The sequence below is a fragment of the Amblyomma mixtum genome, chromosome 4, assembly GCF_055824585.1.
Source record: "Amblyomma mixtum isolate Tamu chromosome 4, ASM5582458v1, whole genome shotgun sequence".
Classification (NCBI taxonomy): domain Eukaryota; kingdom Metazoa; phylum Arthropoda; class Arachnida; order Ixodida; family Ixodidae; genus Amblyomma; species Amblyomma mixtum.
Window position 1 is genome coordinate 22,660,093 of NC_143015.1, and position 27,771 is coordinate 22,687,863.

Genomic DNA, 27,771 nt, shown 5'->3' on the forward strand with positions numbered 1-27,771 from the left:
TTGTATCATAACTGCCGCACTCACAGCTATTCCTCAGTCGTCAGGAGTAGCGCGACAAAACCATAAGGTATGGTGGACAAAAGACTGTAAGGAGGCTAAAAAACAACAAAATAGAGCTAGGGTAAATTCCGTAGGTATCCGACCTATGAGAATCTCTTGAATTTTAAAAAGGCAAAAGCTAAAGCTCGGTACGTCCGTCGCAGTGCCGAGAAAGCTTCATGGCAGAATTATGTTTCATCTATCAACAGTCAGATCCCATCTAAAAAAATGTGGGAGCAGGTTCGAAAAATAAATGGCACCCTTTCACCATTCACAATTCCTTTTTTAACAACACCCGGCACACAAACAAGCATAGAGGAACAGGCAGACATATTGGGGGAACATTTCGCTGCAGTTTCAAGTTCATCTCACTATACACAGTCTTTTTTAAAATACAAAAACACAGCTGAAAAACAGAGGCTCCCAACAAGTGGAGGCGCAAATGAAAAATACAATAGTCTAATTACCCTCCAAGAAATCAATAAAGTACTATCTGCCGGCAAAAAAACTGCTCCAGGACCCGACGAAATACATTATGAAATGCTTGCACATCTTTCCGAGCCAGCCGTGGACGCACTTTTAAGATTCTTCAACACAATTTTCATATCTGGGAAAATACCGGAAGCCTGGAAAACAGCTATTATTGTACCGCTTCTTAAAGCTAGTAAACCCCCAACCTCTCCTAGCAGTTATAGACCCATAGCCCTGACCAGTTGCCTCGCCAAATCCTTCGAAAGTGTCCTAAATATAAGACTAACCTTTGTTCTTCAATCTTGTGAACTTCTTGATATCCATCACTGTGGATTTAAAAAGGGATGCTGCACTACAGACCACCTAGTCCGCCTTGAAAATACTGTCAGAGAAGCTTTTATACACAAGCAACACTGTCTTAGCGTCTTTTTTGGTGTAGAAAAAGCATATGATACTACCTGGAGGTTCGGGATTCTCCAGGACTTAGCTGATCTTGGCATCTGTGGAAGAATACTGAACTCCATTAAATACTTTTTATCTAACCGTTCATTTAATGTCCGTCTAGGCTCAACCCTTTCGAGGGATTTTATTCAGGAAAATGGAGTACCTCAAGGGTGTATTTTAAGCACAACTCTTTTTATTGTAAAAATGAATTCTCTTAACAAAATAATACCAAGTCAAGTCAAGTCAGTTTTATTTACATCATTATGATGTGGGCAGGCTCAGGCAAAAAGCGAACGATTTTCGCTTGAGGGCGCCCGAGCCCCCCTACATGGCGTACAGCAAGGGCAAAAAATTAAAAAAAAGTACAAAATCCACACACGCTACCTAACAGAATATAATACAGGAATTTCAAAACAATCGATATAAACTCTTGGTACATGCTCATTAATACGCAATACATTGGCGTTAACATAGATGCAAAAGTCATTCGTGTCACACTTTTCACACAAAGGAAATACAGCGGCTTACAAAAAATGATTTCTTAGAGTTTGTGTACTAGATGTTTCAAGAGAAAAACGTTCAAAGATGAATTTGTTTAGTAACCTTGGAACTGCATGACGCATCATCTGTCGACCGTGTTCTGTACGGCAAAAGGGAATGGTCCAACGTTCATGTTTTCGAAACGAGTATGGCGTTGAGTTTGTTTCGAGGGATGACAATGCTGTCAAGAAGTTGTCACAGTGAGAAATGGATTTTTTATATCTTATGGCTAAGGAAAATTCGTATAGCTTATGAACGGGTATGATTTTGAATCTCTTAAACAGTTCTTCGGTATGTGCGAGGTAGTCAACATTTGCTATATGACGTACTGCTTTCTTTTGCAGCATGTACATCTTGTGCAGGTTAGTTTGAGTAGTAGAGCCCCAGACAAGGAAACAGTCTGTTATGTATTCACTTTATGTAGACGACCTCCAGATAGCTTACACATCCTCGAACATATCAACATGTGAAAGACAAATATAGCTAACAATAAATAAACTGACAACATGGGCAGACAAAAATGGTTTCCGATTTTCCCCACAGAAAACAGTGGCCATTCTGTTTTCACTCAAACGAGGCTTACAGGCAGACCCCACCCTACACCTTAACGAAATAGATTTACCAGTAGAAAATGAACATAAATTTCTAGGCATAACATTTGACAGAAAACTCACTTTCCTGCCTCATATTAACACGTTAAAAAAGAAAACTTCCCGATCACTGAACATACTCAAAGTCCTTTCACATAAACACTGGGGTTCTGACAGGGCAGGCCTTCTAAAAATTTATCGCTCTGTGGTACGATCCTCATTAGACTATGGTAGTATAGTATATGGTTCAGCAAGGCCATCCTACCTGAAACGACTGGACCCAGTGCACAATTTAGGTTTACGTCTTGCAACTGGTGCTTACAGGACATCACCCATAAATAGTCTTTACGTTGAAACAAATGAACCATCTCTTACAGATAGAAGAAGCATACTTACATGCTCATACGTTCTAAAAATCCGTTCCCTACCAAAACATATCTGTTACCCTATTGTTACAAATTGCCCATCGAGAACACTGTTAATAGCAAACCACTAGCTATCAGACCACTCCTCCTGCGTTTTGAAGAGATGTGCCAAAACCTCGGCCTACAAGATGCATTACCCGACATTGCTCGAAGACAAGACCCACTGCCTCCATGGTACAATTTTCCTAAAATCTATGATTTCACCCTTACTCAATTTCATAAAAAACAAACTCCACGACAACATATACTACAAGAATTTCTTGCACTCGAGCAAAAATACAGTAAGTTCACAGATTTTTATACAGATGGCTCAAAAACAGATTTTTACGTAGGAAGTGCAGTGGTGCGAGGTAATTCGGAGAAAACAGTAAGACTTCCAAATTGCGCATCCATCTTCACTGCAGAATGTTACGCAGTCTGGCTGGCCATCGACAAAATATTAAAGGAGCACCTCACAAACAGTATAATCTACACAGATTCCTTAAGTGTGCTTACAGCTCTCCACGCTAGAAACGCTACCACTCCTATTCTTGGTGACATTATACACAGCATAGTAACAGCCGCAGCTAAAAGACAAAATATAAAACTCTGCTGGGTCCCGAGTCTTATCGGAATAAAAGGGAACGAGAAAGCAGACTTGTGCGCTCCTCAAGCTCGTACAGTGATGGAAGCAGCATTTTACTTTTTGGAGCAGATTTCGGAGCAGTAAAAATGCCAGTTTGGAGCAGCCATTGGTGTTTTCGGAGCAGAAAAAATACCAGTTTGGAGCAGCCATTGGTGTTTTCGGAGCAGAAAAAATACCAGTTTGGAGCAACCATTGTTGTTTTTGGAGCAGATGGCGAATAAATTACGCCAGTGTACCTCCCGTGTTGAAAGCATCACTGAAGCGACTGACAATTACAGCTATTTATTATGAAACACTGTACATTTCACACAACAGTCAACACGAATGACAAGAAATCGACAATTAAGAATGTGAATAGTTACAGATGGTGTGATAAAACAAGTTAAATATTTAAAGCACCAGTTCTTGTGGCAGAAATAGATCAAAGCCAAAAAAGGGGAGCAACATGATGTGAACTAGAAGAAACCACAGTCACTAATGACACTTGCCACAAAAGAAGTAGAAGTTCAGAATCAATCCGAGCCTGAAGTAGTCAGTCACTCAACACATTTCACAATAGTCTGCACGTTACACTCTACGAGCCCGCACTTTTTCTTTTGAAGCTTCAAGCTTGCAGAGAGCACCCGCAAGCCTTTCCTGTCCTTTCTTAAGTAGTTCCTGGCCACTTTCAATGTCATCAAAAGTTTTTGCCTTCATTCCTTTTGCAATCAATGCTTCTGCATTGCAAAGCATCTTTTTTGCTGACTGAATCTCCATTTGCAGGTCCTGCTTTTGACATCCTTTTGTTGAATTTTGGCCATGGTCAAGTTTGCTTCTTTTGGCAGCTGGCTCACACTCAGCAGTCAGTCTTTCTTGGTAGCGTTTATATGACTGTTTCACAGCAGTGAGCATGTCACGTTTGACTGGAATGGTAGAGACGTTCTTGTCATACCTTTTCGCAAATGACTGTATGGCTCGCAATCCATTCACGCTTTCAATAGACAGTTTGCTGCGCTCCTGTAGGATCCGGCGATTTTCACTAGAACCCCTCTCCACATCAGCGTTGCCATGTGAAAGAGAAAGCAGGGCTTTTACAAGCTTTCCTACCAGAGGATATTTAATGCCACCATTTTTGTTCTGTAGGCTGAAGACATGTTGCCATGTGCTGTCAAGTCGTTCACATGAATCAACGCACAGCGCTTCAGATGAAATCAGTGAAAATTCATCCATCAGGGCTGAGACTTCCTTGGGAGCAATCACCTCTGGAACTTGCTGGGCCAAGTTTCGAAATGCCACAGCTGAGCTTTCTTCTTGTGCACTGCTTAGGTCAAGACACCTAAGATCTTTTAACACACCATTGTCAAAGGGCAACCTTGAAAGTAGGTAACCCGCAGACTTCATAAAGAAAGTACGTGCCCCCAGCCTAAACAATTTTTTTTCTTCTGCTGACCAGTTCGTGATGGAGCCCTCTGTGTCCACACCTATCTCAACAACTTCCTTCCAGTTTCCTGGACATTCAACGTCAAGAGATTTCAGCTGTTCCCCTGTCAGGTCACGGTACGCATCACTTCGCACAAAACGGCTGAGAACTTTCTTGGTCAGCTGTACCATTTCTTCGTACAGAATGTGGAGTAGAGGTTCAGAGCGCTGGAAAAGTTTCAAGAATCCAACAAAAAGATCTGCGACATTCCTCAGAAAAACTGCCTTTGGGAAGAGGTCTTTCCTGCTGAGACTTTGTCGGAGGTGCTTGTACATTGTGCCAGAAGAGTGAGCCGTTTGCTTCACGTCTAATAGCATGGACTTAAGTGCCGGATACTGCTCAATGAAGCGCTCAAGGGCAGGACCTAGGGTGAGCCAACGTGAATTTACATGCCGAAGGAAGACACTTTCTGGCAGGCCAAGACACTTTTGGTGTGTTTTGAGCACAGCACTTTGAACAGCAGAGTTTTTCAGGTAGTAGTACACATCTAACAAAGTTGATTCCACTTCACTGCCAAACGCTTCAATTCCTTTTGCAAAACTGTTGTGAACTTTGTGCAAACTACACTCTCCTGTGTCTAGCAGTGCAGGATTTACATCTTCCTTAAGCTTTCTTTTCAAACTCTTCATAACATTTGGGCCATCACTGTAGAAGCTCAACATATTCCTTTGAGGAAGGTCTTGGATGCCTTCCTTCACGTGTGCAAGTAAAACATCTGAGGTTGCACTCCCTAAGTGAAATGAACACAAGTGCTCCACCACAACCTGCTTGCAAACTTCAGAAAAGTACCTAACTACAATGTCCAGCTGTTGGCACCGTTGTTCCGGAAGAGGAGTTTCGTCGATTTGGATGGTGTAGTACACACCCGCCTTGTTAAGTTCATCAACAACTGCTCTCTTAAAATATGGCCCAAGGCCATCCGACACTATATACGAGACTTTTTTTCTGCCACACTGAAATTCTTTTGCAACCTTTGAATCTGGAAACATCAGAGGGAAGAGCGAGGTTGCGGTGTCCCCCCATGAATATGGTATCCCAGAAACAGCCACACCAAGAACAAAGTAAGTCTCTGCCAATGTGACACGATCTGCTTCAGATACATCCGGTCTTGCGAGAAGGCATGATGTCAACAGAGCTTGAGCAGCAGCAGGCTTCTTCAAAACTCCCAGCTCATTTCTGTGTTGCTTGCAAGCTTCAACGTGTTGCTTATTAGAAGCATGCCGTTTCACAGCATTTACGCCATGTTGTGAGCAGTTTATAACTTTGTTGCAGATAATGCAAGTGGCCTCCTCCTCTTTTGGTCCTGCTCTGCACCACACAGCAATACAGTCACCATTGGCATCCTCTTCATTTAGCACCTGGGCCTTAAACTTGCTTTTCCGCCCTGAAATTTTTTTTTTCAGACTACTGACAATTGACAACTGCTGGCTCGGATTGTAAAATACAAATAGATATACACATATAAGCATACTTCATGTCAATCCAATACGCGCCAAAGACCTTTAAACTGATGTCTGAATCTGAAGTCACACTGTTTCGGCCGCCTGCTACTAGCGAACTACGCGCTCCGTCAGCGCCTATTTGGCCTCGTTTGAAAGCCCGCGCTTTTATTTTTACATTCTTTTAAGCAACCGCGAGCAACACGCAACATGAAAAATTGTACAAAAATTATACGCAACGTGCGATTCTATTGCGATTTAAACCAAGTGACCAATGCGGTTGTTTTCGATCGGCTAAAATAAAGGCCCGCGCCTGCCACCTGAAGCGTGCTAACCCTAATGTCGTCGAGTAGTTCTCCGTGCCCACTGGTGCGAAAAAGTCTAGGTCTCTGCGTTATTTCGGTCAGAAACGGAAAATGAGTCAGGGTGCAAAGCGTGCTCGTTATGCTGTTCATGCTGCCAACACCGCGTTGCCACAGTACGCGATGGACAACAACAGCGAAGTACCGAGCCTTCGACGTCGCGCAACAACGTTGTGACTGAGGACGTTTCCGCGTGCACAGTGCCGACTCCAGCCGCATAACGATAAACACCGCTACCGTGACTGAAAGAACTGGCGAGACGCGCGCCCGGGAAAAGGTGACGCAATTTCAGTCATATCGCCATCTGACTTGCGCCAGGAACTCAAGAACGTTTAAACGCGGTGTCGATCTTACAAAAGGGTACATAAATCACCCTGAAAAATATTCGAAACTTACCTCTGATCGTTGAAAGCGCCATGTACCCGGTAGCGAACCTGAAGGCAGCCCACAAAGAACACGACTACAGTGTTCTAACACTGGAAACACGACGAACAGCTTGCCAACGTGCGCCGTGTAAACATGGAGGCGGGCGCGGCTTGACCCGGCTACGGCCAAGGCTACAACAGGCTTCCCTGGATTTTCAATAATGATGATATTAGACATGTTTTCGGTTTCTGTGTGGCTTGACGCTTGACGTTTTTTTGCCTTCGTTTTCGCAGCGCCGTTTCGGCGCAGATGCGGCGCAATTACTAATAAAAATGCCTGTTTGGCGCAACATGTAGCAGCATTTTTCTTTTGGCGCAGTTTGGCGCAATTGGCGCAGCACTTCCATCACTGCTCGTAGGATGGAAACAAAAAAAGTAAACATACCTTTTAACGATTGCATAAAATTAGTACAACGGAAATTAAGGAAGAAATGGCAGTCGGCTTGGAACAGTGAAGTCAATAATAAACTACACTTAGTAAAGCCGGTTTTAGGGGAATGGAGGTCGTGTGACCACCAGGAACGCTTCAAGGAAGGGATTCTCTGCCGTCTCCGAATAGGCCACACTCACCTTACACATAACTTCCTGCTAACAAAACAAAACAAACCTGTTTGCGAAGAATGCGGAGATGAACTTACCGTTAACCACATTTTATTCTCTTGTGCGAAACTGGAAAAACTAAGGAAAAAATACTTCACTGAATTTTATAATGAATGCATTCCTTTTCACCCAGCACTGCTTTTAGATGATAATGCCATTGTTAACATACCTTCTCTTTTTAGCTTTTTAAAAGAAGCAGGCGTGCTTGAAAAACTGTAAATTTCGATCCGGTAGTTCACTTTATTAGGTGATACACTTCAGCTACTTTCTCATTCATGAGAAGAAGGCTGAGGTTTTTATTTGTCTGGTTGGGAGCCTCGGGATCCTTGCCCAGGCAAGGATAGGCGCTGAGACTACCTGACCTTGATGTTTTTAACATTAGCCATGTCTAAATTTCGTTTCTTCCATTATTACTAGGTAGTACAGTATTATTAGGCCATCTACACCAGCGATGATTTTTAACATTTTTGAAAATTATACATAAAACTCATTCTATACCTTGAGCTTGGCGCATGATGGCCTTAGCTGCCTATGTGCCATAAAACCCAACACAACACAACACAACGCACCAATTCGAGACATAGTTGTTTTTCTAGAACACGCATTCTGTTCACATGCTTGAGGTTCAAAAGGCTGTTGTCCACTCATCATTTAGGACAACAGTCCCCACTGAGAATGATTAAAAAGTGCATTTCACCCAAGCATTGGAAAAAAATTTCCCCCTGGAAGTGCACCTGATTGGTACCTTAACTTCACTTTTCATGTTTATTATGGCCTCTTGCAGTCCTTCAATGAGGGTTGTTAGCTTTAGAATTTCCGGATCAAGATCCGGAAGGATGGCAAAGAAGTGGACACCAAACACCTGATCTTGACATTCAACATGAGCACATTGCCCGAATCCATTGAAGTAGGCTACCTGAAAATAAATGTAAGACCGTATATTCCCAACCCACGCAGATGTTTCAACTGCCAGAGATTTGGCCACGGCTCACAGAGTTGTCGCGGCCGCAAAACTTGCGCAAAATGCTCTTCGAAGGACCACCAATCCGAAGAATGTGTTGCTAACCCACGGTGTGCAAACTGTGAAGGAGACCATGCTGCCTACTCCAGAGCTTGTCCTTCATGGAAAAAAGAAAAAGAAATTATTACTCTCAAGACAACACAAAACATTTCTTGCAAAGAAGCACGAAGGCAATACGCTCAGACAAACAAATTCGCCTTCACTGCAAAAAGAAACTTCGCCGATGTGGTGCGTGGGCGCGACGCACCACACCAGGCTTCGGCACCTGTCCAGGTCACACGTAGTGAGCCTGGGGCGGGGCCATCCGCGCCGTCTGGTGGAGTAGCTCACGCTACTCCGCCTACCCCAAAGGAGGGGACGCAGACCCCCGGGTCGGCGGGCCCAAAGACCTCTTCCCACAGGTCGAGGTCTAACTCAAAAATCAATGTGCCTCCTGCACGGTCGTCCAGTGCCTCTGCAGAGGCGATGGACACGACCCCGGGCAGCCCCTCACCGTCCACGTCGGATGGTCGGCGGAGCTCCCTGGATCGGTCAAAAAAAGACAGGCCCCAAGTCACGGGGCCATAAACAACTTGATCTAGCTTTTCAATCAGTACAAACACAAAACTAAGATGGCATTCATAATACAATGGAACTGTAGAGGAATGTTGAACTACAGTGATATAACTCATATTCTAGGGTCAGTGATGCCTCTAGCCCTATGTCTCCAGGAGACCAATCTTGGTCCACAACATTCAAATATCTTAAAACATTATACAGCTCGCAACAAAGAAATAAAGAAAGTGAACATCCCCTACAATGACTGTATGAAGTTGGTACAGTGCAAGCTAAGAAATAAATGGCAGTCGCAATGGAATATTGAACGAAATAATAAGCTCCACTTAGTAAAACCATTTATAGAAGAATGGAAGTCATGCTCCCACCAAGAACGTTTCATCGAAGTTATTTTATGCCGTCTCCGTATTGGACACACATATCTCACACACAACTTCCTACTTACAAAAGAAGACAAACCTGTTTGTGAAAAGTGCGGAGATGAACTAACAGTAAACCACATAATATTCTCATGTACAGAACTTGAATCACTAAGGAAAAAACATTTTACTACCTTTTACAAAGAACACATTCCTTTTCATCCAGCATTGATTTTAGGCAAAGATGCACTTGTCAGTATACCGTGTGTTTTTAGCTTTTTAAGGGAAGCCAGTATTCTTCATCAACTCTAATCTACTCACCCTGTGCTTCGCTACATACAATTATACACCTAAGCCACTTTCTCAATCACGAGAAGGAGGCTGAGGTCTTTATCTGAGCTGTTGGGAGCCTCGAAATCCTTGCCGAGCCAAGGATGTCTGCGGAGGTAACCCAACCTTTAAAGGTTTCTGCTATCAGACATTTTTTTTTAATTCTTGTCTTTCATCAGCTACTTAGTAAAAATAACTTTTAGGCCCTTTACACCACCGTTTTTATCCACTTTGTTTTCAAACTCTGCTCAAACATATTTTTTCCATACCTTGTTCTTGGCGCATGATAGCCTTAGCTGCTTATGCGCCAATAAACCCAACACAACACAACACATTATACAACTTTTAGGCGTGATCGCGAACATGCAAGTAGACTCTCGGGAGGCGTCGCAATCATCATCCAAAGCGGCGTCCCGGCTCAAGAAATCAAACTGAAAACAAAACTTGAGGCGGTTGCGGTTAGCGTCATCAGCTACAAAACCATAACAATATGTTCTGTATATCTTCCCCCACACATCACATTAACATGCCAAGATCTAGAAGGCCTGATCGATGAACTGCCGGAGCCATTTCTGGTAGTTGGCGATTTTAACGCTCACTCTCCGTTTTGGGGAAGCGAACGCTGTGACTCTAGAGGCCAAACAATCGAAGATTTTATACTTTCGAATAATGTCTGTCTTTTAAATACGGGAAAAGCCGCATATTGCTGTCCAAGCTCAGCCAAAATAAGCTCTCTCGATTTAGCTTTCGCATCACCATTACTTTTTAACGATTTTAAATGGGATGTTTTAAATGACCCCATGGGCAGCGATCACTTACCTACCGTCATCAGGCTCTCATCGTCCACTCCAATCATCCCCACAAGGCCACGGCGCTGGAAAATTCAGCTCGCCGACTGGTCACTTTTTACAAAAAGTGCCACTCTGGAAAAGGAATTTTGTGACGACCTTAGCACAGATGAAATTAATGAGAAGTTTACTGAATACATAATATCGGCCGCAACACTCGTTATACCACAAACAACAGGACTTGCACAAAAGAAACACAAAGTGTGGTGGACAAAAGAATGCACATTAGCAAAAAAACAACAAAAAAAAGCCTGGAGCGCTCTGCGTCGATATCCCACTGCAGAGAACCTACTCACCTTTAAGAAGGCAAAAGCCAGAGCGCGGTATGTGCGAACAAATGCAGAGAAAACCACTTGGCAGAAATATGTCTCCTCAATAAATAGTTCAATAACATCAAAGAAAATGTGGGAAAAAGTTCGTAAATTTACTGGTGACCATACCCCATTCACACTTCCTCTCTTGACAGCACCCGGGACACAAACATCCTTAGAAGAACAGGCCAGCATACTGGGCGAGCATTTTGCTGAGATCTCAAGCTCATCCAACTACACAAACACATTTCAGAAACACAAAGCAATAGCTGAAAAACAAAAATTTCCATCTGGAGCAGGTGTTCTTGAGGATTATAACCAGCCTCTCACACTACAAGAATTAAATAAGGTACTATCTTCTGGCAAAAAGACAGCACAGGGACCAGACAACGTGCATTACGCTATGCTTGCACATCTCTCCGAGGCTGCTGTACAGGCACTGTTAAAATTCTTTAATAAAATCTGGATAACTGGAAATATACCTGACGAGTGGAAAAAAGCAGTCATAATACCTTTTCTCAAACCCGGAAAACCACCAACAAGTCCTAGCAGTTACAGACCAATAGCCCTCACCAGCTGCATTGCTAAATCTTTCGAAAGTGTAATAAACATTAGATTGACCTTCATACTTGAATCTCGGCAACTATTAGATACACACCAATGTGGGTTCAAAAAAGCATGCTCGACCACAGATCACCTTGTCCGTCTAGAAAACACCATCCGGGAGGCGTTCATCCACAAGCAGCACTGTATTGGGGTCTTCTTCGACTTGGAGAAGGCCTACGATACTACGTGGAAGTTCGGCATCCTCCGTGACCTAGCAGAGCTAGGTATCCGCGGCAGGATGTTGAACTGCTTGAACGACTTCCTGGCTAACCGCACATTCCGAGTCCGCCTAGGAGCAACTCTCGTCATGACTTTCACCCAAGAGAACGGCGTACCCCAGGGGTGCATTCTAAGCACGACACTCTTCATAGTAAAAATGAATTCCTTAGCTAAAGTAATACCCAAGTCCATAATGTATTCAGTCTATGTAGATGACCTACAAATAGCATGCACATCCTCCAGCATATCAACGCGTGAGAGACAAATACAAATCACACTAAATAAACTAGGTGCTTGGGCAGACATAAATGGGTTTAAATTTTCTCCTCAAAAAACAGTAGCTGTTCTTTTTTCATTGCGACGAGGCCTACAGGTCGATCCCAATCTATACTTGAATCACACTGCGCTACCAATTAAACTAGAACACAAATTTTTAGGCGTAACTTTCGACAAGAAACTCACATTTCTACCACATATTAACAACCTTAAAAAGAAAGCTTCTCAAGCCCTCAATATCTTAAAAGTTCTCTCACGGAAGCGGTGGGGGTCCGATAGAGCAAGCCTTTTACAAATATATCGCTCTCTGGTGCGCTCCAAGCTGGACTACGGGTGCATAGTATATGGTTCGGCAAGAGCATCCTACTTAAAAAGATTAGACCCCATTCATAATCTTGGTCTGCGCCTATCATCCGGAGCATACAGAACATCACCAGTAGTTAGCCTTTATGTTGAAACTAATGAAGCCGCTCTTGAGGATCGAAGAATTGCCCTTACATGCTCATATGTCTTAAAAATCCGTTCTCTTCCGAAACATCTCTGCCATCCAGTTGTAACCAAGTGCCCATCTAAAAGATTATTCATCAACAAACCACATTCTATCAGACCATTACTGCTGCGCTTTGAAGATAAATGTGAAGAGCTAACAGTACTAGATGCCCTACCGAATATTGCACAAAGGAATGAATATTTACCACCATGGTACAGCCTGCCTTCAGTATGTGACCTCACAATGACACATTTAGATAAAAAGCAAACGCCAAATGAGTACATATTACAGGAATTCTTTGCACTACAGGAAAAGTATGACACTTACGTTGAATTTTATACCGATGGCTCAAAAACAAAGTCACGTTGGAAGTGCAGTAATCCAAGGAAAAAACAAACAGATAATGCGACTACCAGAATGCGCATCGGTTTTTACTGCTGAGTGTTATGCCATCTTTGTAGCTGTGGAAAAAATAGTAAGAGAGAACATCAAAAATAGCATCATTTACACCGATTCCCTCAGTATGCTCAAAGCACTGCAGTCCAGGAATGCTACTGAACCCATAATAGGAAACATCATATATAACATAGTTAAAATCACAAAAGAAAAGCATAACATTAAATTCTGCTGGGTTCCTAGCCATGTTGGAATTGTAGGTAATGAGAAAGCAGATGTGTGCGCTGCACAAGCCCGGAATGGCCAAATAAAGCAAGTGAACATACCGCACAGGAATTGTTTAAAGTTTATATACAGTAAACTCAAAAATAAGTGGCAGGCTGCATGGCAAGAGCACGTAAACAACAAACTACATTCTGTGAAACCAATTTTAGGGGAATGGCAATCATGTAGGCATCAAGAACGTTTTGCCGAAGTTATTTTATGTCGGCTCCGCATTGGACACACCCACCTCACGCACAACTTTCTGCTAGCCAAACAAAACAAACCTCTCTGTGAAATATGTGGTGCTGAACTCACAGTGAACCATATTTTAATTTCATGCATAAAACTAGAAGAACTAAGAAAGAAATATTTCACAACATTTTACAGGGAAAGCATCCCATTACACCCCATGCTACTCTTAAGCCCCACCTCGATGGACACTTCCCAGGCGTACACGCCAAGCGCCCACGCACCTAGCGCCGCGCTGCGACGGACGTCGAAAGAGGTGCGCTCCTCGATGGCCAGTTGCTGGCCCGCGCTCGTGCTCGCGCATTGCTCGCGCTGAAGTTACGTTGCTAGACTGCATAGGATGAAACCGGCCGAAACTGTTCGAGTGCCACTTGAAGCGTTTTGCTTTTGAAAGCGGTAAGACAATTAAATTTATTTATAAACTGAATAGTAATTTGTGCAATACGTGTTTATGCCCAACACGCATCTTCTTGCATTTTTTTTTGTGTTTATTGTAACCTGCAGCACCATTGACATAACATCGCTTGTATCCTATAATAGGTTTCCTTTCGCACGTCGGTGTTGCTCGTCCCCGTGCATCATTATTAGCAATCATGCTAGCAGTGTCCGCACGAAGACGAGTTTTACTGCTCATGATAAGAAGAGCGCTTCTGCTCATTATGAAGAGGAAGCAGGAGCGTCGCCAGCGGAGACAGCCCCGCTGGTGGGTTCGGCCCGTGTTTGCGGCGCGCAAGCAAGAAGGTCTCTATCACACAGCGGTGAGTGTCTTCGTTTCCTGACATCGTAAAATGTCAGTTTAGAGTATTGGAAAGACATTTAGCGCAAGTCTTCTTCCGTGTTCTGACCGCAGCGGGGGCCTATTGATTACAACATCCGATCCGTGTGCCGTAGGCGCGGGGTTCGGTCGTCAGTGTCGCCGGGTACCCACTACTAATACGATGCCTAGAGAGGTGCTTTCCCTCTGGCCTGGTGGTCTGCTTCTCTGCATTAATATGCTTTGAAAATGTGCCTTTGACTGCACCTTGTGCAAAGAAAAGCGCTTTGTCCCATGGGGCTATTCCGCCAATGGTTGAGTTGCGTGTACACGGTACACTCTTGTAGGTTCCCTAACAACAGTGGACGTAATCTAGCTGACAAAGTAAGTTTACGCAACAGCGAATAGTGCATTTTGTGATGCGTGCAGTGGTACGTGCAGTGGTACGTGAGGGCGGAATTGTAGCAGCAGGTAGTACATTGTCGGGTGTGTACGCAACGCTGCACACTGTGACAAGTTCGCCGCTGTTGTAGCTATGTCCAAAATGAACAGGAAGTGCCACTCTGTGACAACGAACCCGCAATGAAACAAATATAACCGTTTGAGATTTGAGGTGTAATGGTCATGAAAACAAAGCCACATAGCAATAACACCATCATACATGCTTTAATGTTATGTAGTGTTGTCTGCACATAACATTAGCACATGAAGTGACATTCAGCTCAGGAGTGGGTGGGAGGGGGAGCTGGTGCCAAAAAGGAATGGGGACTTTAGTATAGGTGTAACTGCGCTGCCGGCAATTGCTGTGTTTGATGGAACTCGAGCAGCAGTCATGTTCCATCTGAACAGAATGCTAGACACTCATTGTGTGTGTGTGTGTGCGTGTGTGTGTGTGTGTGTGTGTGTGTGTAATACCTTGAAAGCCTAGAGTTCCACTGCATGTCAAATATCATTCACTTGTTTTGCTCTTGGCAATGTGAAGCAACACGGATGAAGTACACTCCAAATTTCTCCAGTGCCAACAAAGATCACGTAAAAGGCAAAGGAATATCGCTTCACAATATTCCATCATTCGCAACTGCCGAATAAGCATAGTCTTCAAAGTTGGGGCTTACCCTGTGGGCTCAGGGGCACATCATTATTGTGGAACAGTGTAAGGAGAATCAAGGGCGTGAAAAATTAAGTGGTTCTGCACTGCTGGTGCAGAAGTGCAGTGCCTGCATTGCAGAGATGCAATTGTGAAATAATGAAGGTAGTGAAGCAGAAGCACAGAATTGACATTGACAAAATGCAGCTCTGAAAACCGCTTCGATACATCGGCTGGCATATATATGTAAACCCCGTCAAATCGTCAGGCCACAGCGTTCACTTGTTGTGCAATCAGTGTCCCTTGAATGCTGTGTGTAGTGAAGCTTTCCAAACGCACATCAAGCAGGAAGCTTCTTTCCCATGAGAATAAACTTTCCAGCATTTCAAGGCCCTTTGGACATTAATGGCACCGTGATAACTCCATTGTGCGGCTCAAACGAAAATTCTTGACCCTGAAGACTTTTCACAGATGCTGTACACAACAAGATTGCTTCGTTCAGTCACAGAAACCACCCACAATAGTTGTGCTGTAATAGCGCATCACAGAGTATTGCAATCATGCTGCCCGTTTTTTTGCTTGTTGCCATTACAAACCACATATTTTTCCTCAACAGATGCGTCGCATGCGTGAAGGAGACCATGAACTTTTCCTAAAGTTTTTTCGGATGACCCCACAACTGTTCGACGAAGTGCTCAGTTTTGTTTTGCCAGACCTCACACGGCAGCATGTTGTGAGAGAGCCCCTGGAGCCAGGCGAGCGGCTGGCAATTGGATTGAGGTTTGTAAAGCTTGAGTTCTACATTGTAAGAAGCATTATGGTACATAGTGGTGTGATAGTTTGGCTAAATGGATATGCTACCCTCAAAGAATAAAAACATGAAGACCAGCTGTTGCTTGCAAAGCTGAAATTAATTAAGACAAACAAAACAGTGCTAAATGCTCAAAAAGACATTCTGAAAAATTTGAAGAAAAAAAAAGTGAAGTCGGACGAAAGCGATAAGTCACAATTGTAGAAACTAGAACAGAAGGGAAATGGTTAAGACACGGCAAAAGGAGCAGGGAACCCCTAGCAACGTAGGTACATGACACAGGAAGGCTGGGACGTAGCAACCAAGGACTTGAGGAGAAAAGAAAAGCAAACGCAGCCAAGAACATTCTGAATATGATGAAAGCAAAGAAAGTATAGTGACGAAGGAAACAAAATAAAGCTAGTAAAGAGCGTTACTACACCTAAACAGTAGGGTAACAGAAGCAGTGCAGCAAAAAAAAATGAGACATGGGCAAAATTTGAGTGCATGGAAGTGCTAAACCTGTAATCTAGCATTGCCAGAATGTTGGAGCCTCACATCATGAAATTCCTTGGCCTCTCATATCTCTACAAAAGCTGCATATAAAACTGAGACACTGACAGAATAGTAAAAAAGATATGAAAACAGAGGTCCAAAGCCAGGTTACGTCATGTGTTGATCCTCTTGCTCTGTCTTCTAGCTACCTGGCTTCAGGGCAAGATATATGCAGCATCGCACTCGCATACTGCGTGGGCTTCGAGACTGCACGGCGGTGCATCCATGAAACGTGTCGGGCCATTTGGGAACGACTGAAAGATCATTTCATGCAGGTGAGGTAGGCCTTTGCAATGTGCTTCCACTCTGCTATGAGAGTCAGTGCTTGTTGCCTCTCAGAGATGTACCCTTTCATGTTGCAGTTTTTGATGTTCTCAGCTTCATAGCGGCTTTTCAACAGGCTTTATAGTCCCCTCGGTAATGTCAGGATTCCTTGTGAAGTAGTTAGTGCCCTTGCACTGAAAGAAATTTAACGGGGGAAATATTACGAAAAAAATCGCATTCCACATGTCTCATTTGATGTTGGCTTTCAGTGATGTAGCACTTTGCAAGATTGCCACTGTCTACCTCACTGAAGTGCTGCTTACTGCTTCCAGGCACCTACAAAGGCCCAATGGGAAGAAATTGCCAGGGATTTTGCCCTGCGATGGCAGTTTCCAAACTGCCTGGGGGCAGTCGATGGCAAGCATGTGGCCATCGTCTGCCCTCCCAACTCCGGGAGCAAGTTCTACAACTACAAGGTAAAGTTGTGCATGGCAATGAACTGGCATTGACTAAGTGATTCTTAAATACACATTTCGAACAACACATAACTTGACAAACCATACTTGATGGTTTGGTTTGGTTTATGGTGTTTAACGTCCCAAAGCGACTAAGGCTATGAGAGACGCCGTAGTGGAGGGCTCCGGAAATTTCGACCGCCTGGGGTTTTTTAACGTGCACTGACATTGCACAGTACACGGGCCTCTAGAAGTTCTCCTCCAAAGAAATTCCAGCCGCCGCGGCCGGGATCGAACCCGCGTCTTTCGGGTCAGCAGCCGAGCACCATAACCACTGAGCCACCGCAGCGGCAAACCATACTTGAGCTCCTTAGAACCTTATCCTTAGTAACCGGGTGTCTCTTGTAATTATGTGTCTTGTGTGCAAAGTTGTCAACACGGCAGACATGAAAACCAACCAAACCATTTTCAGATGTCTCTTATAACAGAGTATCTCTTGAAATTAGATTTTATTGCACCATGCTGTATAGCATGCAGTCATGCCTTGTCGTTGTCACACTGAACATTTCAGACTTCTGCTGCGGCATACCTCGGTGCCATGAGGGGTGGCTGAATTGCACTCACACTCGTGGCCACTCGCACTCACCTCCACTCACACTCACAACTACTCGCTCACGCTTGTACTCTTGTCCTCTCACAACCACTCACACTCAGTCTCATGACCATTTGCACTCACAGCCACTGACTCACATTCACTCATGTCCACTCGTCATGTCCGCTCACTAGACTAACGTTCACTCACCTCTAGCATAGCCTGGGTCGCACAGATGTAGTGAGCCCCCGGTGCTCAGTTGGTTTCTTCGGCCAATTGCTGAGACGATAAGTGCCTGTTGAGCGTCAGCTCATATGCTTAGACACGTGCTTGAACTGTGTCTAAGCAACAATAATAAGTTTGCCTCGATGATGACGTGTCCATGAGGATGCATGAAAACCTTGGAGGCAAGTGGCGACTATGCATACTTTTCGAAGCATGGGAAATTGAGTGTTTTTGAAAACGTCGAGCAAGTTCCTCACGCAAAGGAAGATGGCTGGAATGGGCCCCAAATGTATATTTGCTCTGCAGAAGAAGGATCCAGAGGGGAGCGGCTGTTTTTAATCCCTCTACGACAGCATCTTGAGCTTACTTTGTGTCAGAGTCGAGAGCAGGGCTGGCTTCGTCTGGCCAGAGCATGTATGCATGATCAATATGTGGACACACCTGCATTGCGGTATGTTGTCTGTGATGCACATAATCCCCGTCTGAAGGAGGCTTGAGAAATCAGTGCAGTGTCCTTGCTTGAGGACGGTGCATGCAGAGACCACGAGTGCATCTGCATAGGCACAGGAGTGCACTAACACTTCACCAAATTATTCTCCTGTAGTGCGCTGCGTTGTTGGTCGAGGAAATGTCGTTCATGGAAGAATACCTATGCAGCTAACTTGTGAGCCATATTGCAGTGCATGCCTTTCTGAAATAGATGTTACCAATAAAAAAAAACCATGTCCAGAAGTTTTTGAAGGAAATCGTATACCATCTGGTTCAAAGGATTCCCCATGCTGTCAAGATATCAGTGGGGGTAGAATTGCTGACATTGGAGCGCGCAAACAGAAGTTATTCAACTTACAATATTGAAAACTCCGAGATAAAACAGAATCTCATTTCACATTCCCAATTTACTTGCCCAGTGCCGAATATTTGGCCCCACCAATCAAAAACACGTCTTGCACACTTGCAGAGAAGGCTTGTACGCATTTTTCTTGAGAGTGCGTACATGGTGCAGGCAGGAGCCTTTTCATGACCCTAAAAAAAATTATTTTGTACTCTGGGGGAGAGCGTGGATGAGCTTTAATCCTCAACTGTTTCCTGTTCTGTGAGCAATCCATTGACCAAATGTCGGCATCCTTTGACGTATTTATGAAAAGCTCCCCCTCTCCTTCCGTCACATTTGCGGCTATGGTTTCCATTGGACGGTTTTTCTTCGCTGCCTTCTCAGTATTGGCAGTTTGAACAGCAGTACTCATTTGCGGGATACTTTTAGGTGAAGTAAAAACTGTCGCCCCTAGCTTGATTCTCATTGACTTTCATTCACTTGTGTTCCTTTTCCTTTGTAGTCTTTTTGCGACCAAAAATGTGACAATACTGACAGACATTATGTCTTACATCCCTTTCCTGAGTAGAGAAGAATCAAGTTTGAACGTACGCCCCGCAGGGGCGTCTGATTCATGCAGACGATGGTGAGTTGCGACACCACGGGTACCTGAGCATCCGCAGGGACATCCCCGCAGGGGGATGATGGTGAGCAGTGTGCCACCACGGACCCGAGCACCCGCGCTTAGTCGTGCGTGGCATCGCCGTGTCCGGGGAAAAGGGGATCCTGGTGGTTGAGCCAATGCCGAGCGTTTGGACCCTTAAGGCCCCTCGGCGGAGGCAACACACCACTTTGGCCCCAGCTTCCTGTAGACGGCACCTCCGGCCTGACCCGACCGGGGGAAATCGGCAGTCGCCTTTTCCTGTTCTCCTCTCCATCTTTCACTTTCCTATCTCTTTCTCACCACTCTCCTGTCTCCTCCTCTTTTCTTCGTTTTTCTTTACTTTTCATAGGCGGCTAGGGTTAACCTTGTGTGACCAACTACCCTGAGTTGAGTCATATTTGGTTATAGTTAAGGTGTACAGCTGGCGTGGGCAGGACTTGCTTGCAAGTTCCTGTCCCGTCCCCTTGTTGGGCTCCATGGTGGGTGGCTGGCACCATGACCGAAAAACCTGAATTTTTTATGGCTCCCCCCCTTTCAAAACCTGATCGCTCTCTAAAAAGAGTGCGGAACGAAGCAGAGAACTTTTTTTCGAAAAAGAAAGCAACATTTGCCAAATTCCATGTCATCCACAGTGAAGTTCAAGATAAACAGGCCAGAATTCTTTCTCCATTCATGGTATCGAAATGCTTAACAGAAGCTTTGGGCCCCGGCTACAAAGTATCAAAAATGACCAGTGGCGATTTATTACTGGAACTACGAGACAATGTCCAAACCACCAAACTCTGTAACATAGTGTCTATTGGGGACACACCTGTCTCCATCACTGCACACCGATCCCTCAACACTGTCCGTGGCGTCATCTCAGAAAATGATTTTCTACATCTCACAGAAAAAGAAATGCTGGAAGGACTCTCTGATCAAAGTGTCATAGATGTGTACCGCATCAAAATCCGCAAGGACAACAAAGAAATAGAAACCAAACACCTAGTCCTGACTTTTAACACATGCACATTGCCCGAAACCATCGACGTTGGATACCTCAAAGTAAATGTAAGACACTACATCCCTAACCCCCGAAGGTGCTTTAATTGTCAACGATTTGGCCACGGATCACAGAGTTGCCGCGGCCGCAAAACTTGCGCGAAATGCGCTTCAAAGGACCACCATTCTGAGGAATGCGATGCAGCTCTACGCTGCGCTAATTGTGAAGGAGACCACGCTGCATACTCCAGGGCGTGTCCGTCCTGGAAGAAGGAAAAAGAAATAATCACCATAAAGACAAAGGAAAATATATCATTTCGAGAAGCAAGAAAGCGGTTCGCACTCACGAACACTTTCTCTTTCACAGCAAAATCCAACTTCGCTGATGTGGTGCGCAGGGGCGGTGCACCACGCAGCACTCCGGCACCTGCCGCGGCCACTTCCACCGCGCCTGTGGCAGGGCCATCCACGCCCCAGGCAGGGACAGCGAAGGCTGTTCTGCCAACCCCAAAGCAGGGAATGCCGGCCCATGGGCCAGCATCCCGCAGGACTTCCCCCCGTCGGGGGAGGCCTGAAACCCACACGCCCGCGGCTTCACCGCGGTCTTCCAGCGCCTCTGACGAGGTGATGGATTTAACCCCCAGCCCGCCTGCTTTACAGCGGCGGAACAGCTCTCTTGAGCGAAAAAAAGACAGGGCCCTTATAACGGGTCCAGAAAATAAGTAAACCCCAAACATAAACATGGCTTTTCTAGTTCAATGGAACTGTAGAGGACTGTTGAAGAATTACAATGATATAACAGATATTTTAGCTTCAATGTTGCCGGTAGCTCTATGTCTACAGGAAACAAATCTTGGTCCACAACACATGAATATCCTGAAACATTATAAAACATTTAGACGAGATCGCGAGCTGGCAAATAGACTCTCAGGAGGCGTCGCGATTGTCGTTCAACGCGGCGTCCCTGCTCAAGAGATCAGACTCAAAACAAAACTGGAGGCAGTTGCGGTCAGCATTGTCAGCTACAAAACTATAACTATCTGTTCTGTATATCTTCCTCCACATATAACATTAACAGTCCGTGACCTACAGGAACTCATCAATGAACTGCCAGAACCATATCTTGTAGTCGGGGATTTTAACGCTCACTCCCCTTTTTGGGGCAGCGAACGCTGTGACGCTAGGGGTCAGATGATCGAAGATTTTATTCTCACAAATAATATATGTCTTTTAAATACAGAAAAGGCTACGTACTATTCCCCAACGTCTGGAAGAATGAGCTGTTTAGACTTGTCTTTTAGTTCACCATCTGTTTTTAACGATTTTAAATGGGATGTTTTAGACAACCCGTATGGGAGTGATCACCTACCAGTTTTTATTAGCCTATCATCCTCACCTGCCATCCTCCCATCTAAACCACGACGATGGAAGCTCCATTTAGCTGACTGGGCATTATTCAGCGAAAAAGCCAGTTTACAAAGCATTTTCGCAGAGACACTTAGCGTAGACGAACTGAATGAAATTCTCACGAAGTGTATCATCGATGCTGCACGCCTAGCTATTCCCCAGTCCACAGGAATGGTGCGCCAGAACCACAAGGCTTGGTGGACACAAGAATGTAGGATAGCGAAAAAACATCAAAATAAAGCCTGGGGTGTTTTTCGAAGGTATCCAAGTCACGAGAATCTCGTCAGTTTCAAAAAGGCAAAAGCTAAAGCCCGATACATACGTCGTAACGCTGAAAAAACTTCTTGGCAAAGTTACGTGTCCTCCATAAACAGCACAATAACATCTAAAAAAATGTGGGAGCAGGTTAGAAAAATAAATGGCACCTACTCCCCATTCACAGTTCCTCTTCTAACAGACCCCTCTGTACAGACGAGCATTAAAGAACAAGCAGACATTATGGGCCAACATTTTTCAACAGTTTCTAGTTCGTCACATTACACACAGTCATTCTTAGCATACAAAAACGCAATCGAAAAACAAAGGCTCCCTACGGCAGGCAGCACAAAGGAACCCTACAATAATTTTATTACACTTCACGAAATTCAGAGAGTACTGTCTATAGGTAAACAAACTGCACCAGGTCCCGATGAAATTCATTATGAAATGCTGTCTCATCTATCTGGACCCTCTGTAGAAGTTCTGCTACAATTTTTTAACAAAATATGGGTGGAAGGAAAAATACCAGCAGCTTGGAAAAAAGCAATTGTTGTTCCATTCCTAAAATCAGGAAAACCACCAACCTCCCCTGGCAGCTACAGGCCTATAACTCTTACAAGCTGTCTAGCCAAATCTTTTGAAAGTGTTCTCAATATTAGGTTAATGTTTATTTTAGAATCTCGTGAGCTTCTTGATGTCCACCAGTGCGGTTTTAGAAAAGCTTGCTCCACAGTTGATCATCTCGTCCGCCTTGAAAACACGGTCCGAGAGGCGTTTATACACAGACAACACTGCCTTGCTGTCTTCTTCGATATGGAGAAGGCATATGACACAACATGGAGGTTCGGGATTCTTCGTGACTTGGCAGAGCTTGGCATCCGCGGGAGAATGCTAAAATGTTTAAGCGACTTTGTGTCGAACCGTTCATTCCAAGTTCGTCTCGGTTCTACCCTCTCGAAGAATTTCATCCAGGAGAATGGAGTGCCTCAGGGATGCATTTTAAGTACTACATTGTTCATAGTAAAGATGAATTCTTTATCCAAAATAATTCCACAGTCCATTATGTACTCAGTCTACGTCGATGACCTCCAGATTTCGTGCACATCATCTAGTTTATCAACTTGTGAAAGACAAATACAGCTTACCATAAACAAATTAGCAATCTGGGCTGACAGAAATGGTTTTAGGTTTTCCCCGCAAAAAACAGTTGCCGTTCTTTTCTCACTCCAAAGAGGACTGCAGATTGATCCCACCCTCCGCTTAAATGGAGCCGTACTTCCAGTAAAACAAGAACACAAATTTTTAGGCCTAACTTTCGACAAAAAGCTCACGTTCCTACCGCACATAAACACCCTAAAAAAGAAAGCAACCCAATCCCTGAATATACTTAAAGTGCTGTCACGAAAACGCTGGGGTTCTGATAGGATGTGCCTATTGCACATCTATCGGTCAGTAGTGCGCTCGTCCTTAGACTATGGATGTATAGTATACGGGTCTGCGAGGCAATCGTACCTTAAAAAGCTGGATCCAGTGCAGAACCTTGGTTTGCGCCTCGCAACTGGGGCATACAGAACATCCCCTGTAAATAGTCTTCATGTAGAAGCAAATGAGCCACCCCTCAACATAAGGAGAACAATGCTTACCTGTGCTTATGTACTTAAAATAAGGTCGTTGCCAAAGCATCTGTGTTACGCCATAGTTACCAAATGCCCATCCAGAATACTCTTTACCAATAAACCTCAAGTTGTCAGACCACTCCTGCTCCGCTTCGAGGAAAAATGTCAAGAAATAAACATACTAGACGCACTTCCCGATCCTGCATGGAGACCTGAGCCGTTGCCACCGTGGTACACGTTTCCTGATGTATGCGATTTCACACTAACACACATTCACAAGAGGCATACCCCACAGGAATACATACAGCAAGAGTTTTGTGCAGTACAAGAAAAATACAGGAATTATGCCGATTTCTACACGGACGGTTCTAAAACAGCACTATATGTAGGGAGTTCGATAGTACAAGGTAAATGGGAGAAAGTAGTCAGGCTGCCCCAGTGCGCTTCAATTTTCACAGCAGAATGCTTCGCCATTGCTGTAGCAGTAGATCACATAATCAAGAAAAACATAAAGAACAGTGTTATCTACACTGACTCCCTCAGCGCAATTACAGCAATAAACCCCAAGAATGCAGTCGAACCCATAATAGGAAACATAATACACAATACGATAAAAGCTCACACACAAGAACGTACAATAAAGCTATGCTGGGTTCCTAGTCACGTCGGAATCAGCGGAAACGAGAGAGCTGATGCATGTGCCGCACTTGCCTGCAATCGTGAAATAAAACAAGTAAACATACCGCATAGGGACTGCATGAGGTTGGTTCAAAATAAACTTAGAGGGAAATGGCAAGCTTCATGGGACAACGAGGTTCACAACAAGCTGCACTTGGTAAAGCCCGTCTTGGGTGAATGGAAGACCTGCAGGCACCAGGAACGCTTTATGGAAATAATTTTATGTCGTCTCCGCATTGGTCACACACACATTACACATAATTTCTTACTAACGAAACAAGACAAACCACTCTGTGAAAGATGTGGAGGCGAGCTCACAATAAATCATATTTTACTCTCATGTCCATACCTCGGAAAACTAAGGAAGAAACACTTTATTAAGTTTTATAAAGAATGCATTCCTTTACACCCTGCGTTGCTCTTAGGTGAAACTGCCATTGTTAACCCGTCTTGTGTTTTTAGCTTTTTAAAAGAAGCAGGTCTTCTTGAGAAACTGTAAATTTTAATCGATTGTTTCGCTTTTTACACAATACACTTCAGCCTTGTTCTCATCCTCGAGAAGAAGTCTGAGGTCTTTATTTGATTGGCTGGGAACCTCAATTTCCTTGCCCAGCCAAGGACCGCTGATGAGGTTACCCGGCCTCCTTACAAGCTTTTACTTGTAGATCTAAAATTTCTTCTCTCTCTTATTACTCGGTACAAGAAACTTTATACCCTGTACACCATTTTTTCACATAACAGCATAAATCTGCATAAAAGAAATATCCTATACCTTGAGCTTGGCGCATGATAGCCTTAGCTGCTTATGCGCCATTAAACCCAACACAACACAAACCAAGTTTGAACGTACGTCGAACCAATAGGAAAGGGTGCAACCAACTCTATGGCCGCCTCATATCCACTTCCGAAAAATTCTGCATTTCTGGAGCAATTATAATAGCAGATATTACCACTTCGACTATATCCGCACTGTCAAGGCATAACCATGTCTGATGACGTGCATGCAAGAAATAAAAACCACATGCTTGATTCACTATGAAGGGCTCCTTCAAGTACACGAGAGAAACTAGAACCTCTGGTGCTAACTAAAAGCACACTTGGTTTTTGCGTCATTTCCGGGCTTCAGCCGTGCTTGAGCAGTTCAAGAGCCGGGCGAAGTAGGTCAAGTTTTTCACGTTGACAGTGAAAGGCCGGAAGGCTCTGCCGGTTCAAGCGATACGAGTGCGCTCATGAGTCAGTGTGCCGACCTATGCACTGTGGTGACTCAGTGGTTACAGCGCTCAGCTGCTGACCTGAAAGACATGGGTGCGATCCCGGTCGCAGCGGTAAAATTCCGGTGGAGGTGAAATTCTAGAGGCTCGTGTACTGTGTGATGTCAGTGCACGTTAAAGAACCCCAGGTGGTCGAAATTTCCGTAGCCCTTCACTAGGGCGTCGCTCATACCCTGAGTTACTTTGGGATGTTAAAGCCCCATAAACCAAACCAAACCATTTCAGACTAAGAGTGCTGCCACCTGTGCCAAGTCTGTGCTGTGCATTTCATTTCAGGGGACATACTCTGTTTTGTACTAATGGCTGTCGTCGACAGTGAATGCAAGTATATTCTTGTGGATGTCGGTGCTGAAGGCCGGCTTAGCGACGGCGGCACATTAAAGAAAAGCGACTTCGGGCGCGACCTCACCGAGGGACGCCTGGACATCCCAAGAATGGGAAAACTGCCCGGGACGCAAGAGACTGCGCCCTTCGCTTTCGTGGGCGACGAAGCCTTCCAGCTTCGAGTCGACTTTATGCGCCCTTATCCATCAAGGCAGCTAGACAATCAGAAGAGGGTCTTCAACTACCGGTTAAGCAGAGCACGGTATGATGTGGCATTACTTAATCATGGTTGACAAGTTGTTAGTGAAAGAAGGTGGTAGAAAAGAGGCCTAATTCGAAAGAGGTAATTTCAAAATAACTGCAAAAAGTTTTGGAATTATTCAGGGATCGAATTATTGAAAGGTTATTCGATAGACTTTACATTAACGAGACCAAAGCGTCGCCTTGAATGGGACGCTCAAAGCAAGCAGGTCTTTAATGTTTTTGTTACTGTATCTCTATCCCCCTGCATGTGTTAATAAATAAACGCACTGGATATGCTACAACCCTTTTTTGCAGATTGTTATCCTTTTTTTTTTTTCAGACGCTGTGCAGAGAATGCCTTCGGCATTACAGCGGCCAGGTGGCGCATCCTGCTGCGCACTATCCCCCTGCACCCAAGTAATGTAGACTACATTGTCAAGGCTACCTGTGTTCTCCACAACTTCCTAACTGTCCGAAATCCGCACTCTTGACGGACAGGGAAGACATGTCTGGGAATGTTGTGGAAGGGCACTGGCGGCAACGCATGCAAGGGGTGTTGGGGGAGAACTGTGCGGAACGTCAGTACTTCCCGCTGGCTCCAACACGAGCATGTAACCATCCCACTGATGCTGCTGCGGCCAGGGACCAGTTTGCTGCGTACTTCTGCAGCACGGCTGGTGAAGTTCCCTGGCAGTGGCAGCAACCAGGAATATCAAAGGAGGCAGTAGACCAGGGTGCAAGACCAATCAGTGAAGGTAAGGTACTGTAGAGTATAAGAAAAATTCACAGGAATTCCTTAATGCGTTAGCTTTGGCCATGCATGAAGCTGTTTGCTGCCCTATCCAGACCCGATACCTGCAGGTCTTGCTATTCGGGAATGAACACATGAAAGCACTGCACTGACAGGAAACACAGTGAAGCCCACTTATAACGGGCACTGTTATAACGAACGCTGACTTACTGCGAACAAGGTTAGGCTACTGTCGAAATATGTATTGGGGCATTGGTGCTGTGTCTGAGATAAAACGAACAACCATGCTGGCAGCATTGAGAGCGGAATTTCTGCACACCGGCGATTTCATGAGACTTGCATAACAGATTGATGCCTCTTTACGCATAAAGTGCTTGGGCAATCAACAGCATGGCATCTGTGGTGCCTGTTACAAATTGTCTTTCCTCACGGGTAAAGGAGTTGTCTATATTTGTGAATCCCACAGCGTGTGTGAGGCACATAACCAAGCTGATGTTCCTGGCCATAATCTGTCACTCATCACAATTCTGCATTTTGTCATAAATGCAACGCTATTTTGGTGTCACATTTTAAGCATTTCAGAACCGAAAGAAAAATGCCAGACACTGCAGCTTCAATCCAGATCGCATTCATTGAAGAGTTGTAGTATTTTACAACGCATATCAATCTGTTGATGTTTGGGCACTCGCCTCAACATTTTTC

General features: G+C 44.5%; 1 protein-coding gene across 1 annotated transcript in view; it reads right to left on the reverse strand.

Moving 5' to 3' along the window:
• LOC149345859 (uncharacterized) overlaps positions 1-7,166 on the reverse strand; it is a 91,127-nt gene extending 83,961 nt beyond the window's left edge. Inside the window, exons 1-2 of the mRNA XM_089586259.1 lie at positions 6,791-7,166; positions 3,170-5,977 (exon numbers count right to left, since the gene is read on the reverse strand). Of these exons, the coding sequence (XP_089442385.1) occupies positions 3,702-5,977; positions 6,791-6,812 (2,298 nt within the window). The 5' untranslated portion in view covers positions 6,813-7,166 and the 3' untranslated portion in view covers positions 3,170-3,701. The remainder of the gene's footprint in view (positions 1-3,169; positions 5,978-6,790) is intronic.
• Positions 7,167-27,771: the final 20,605 nt, after the last annotated feature.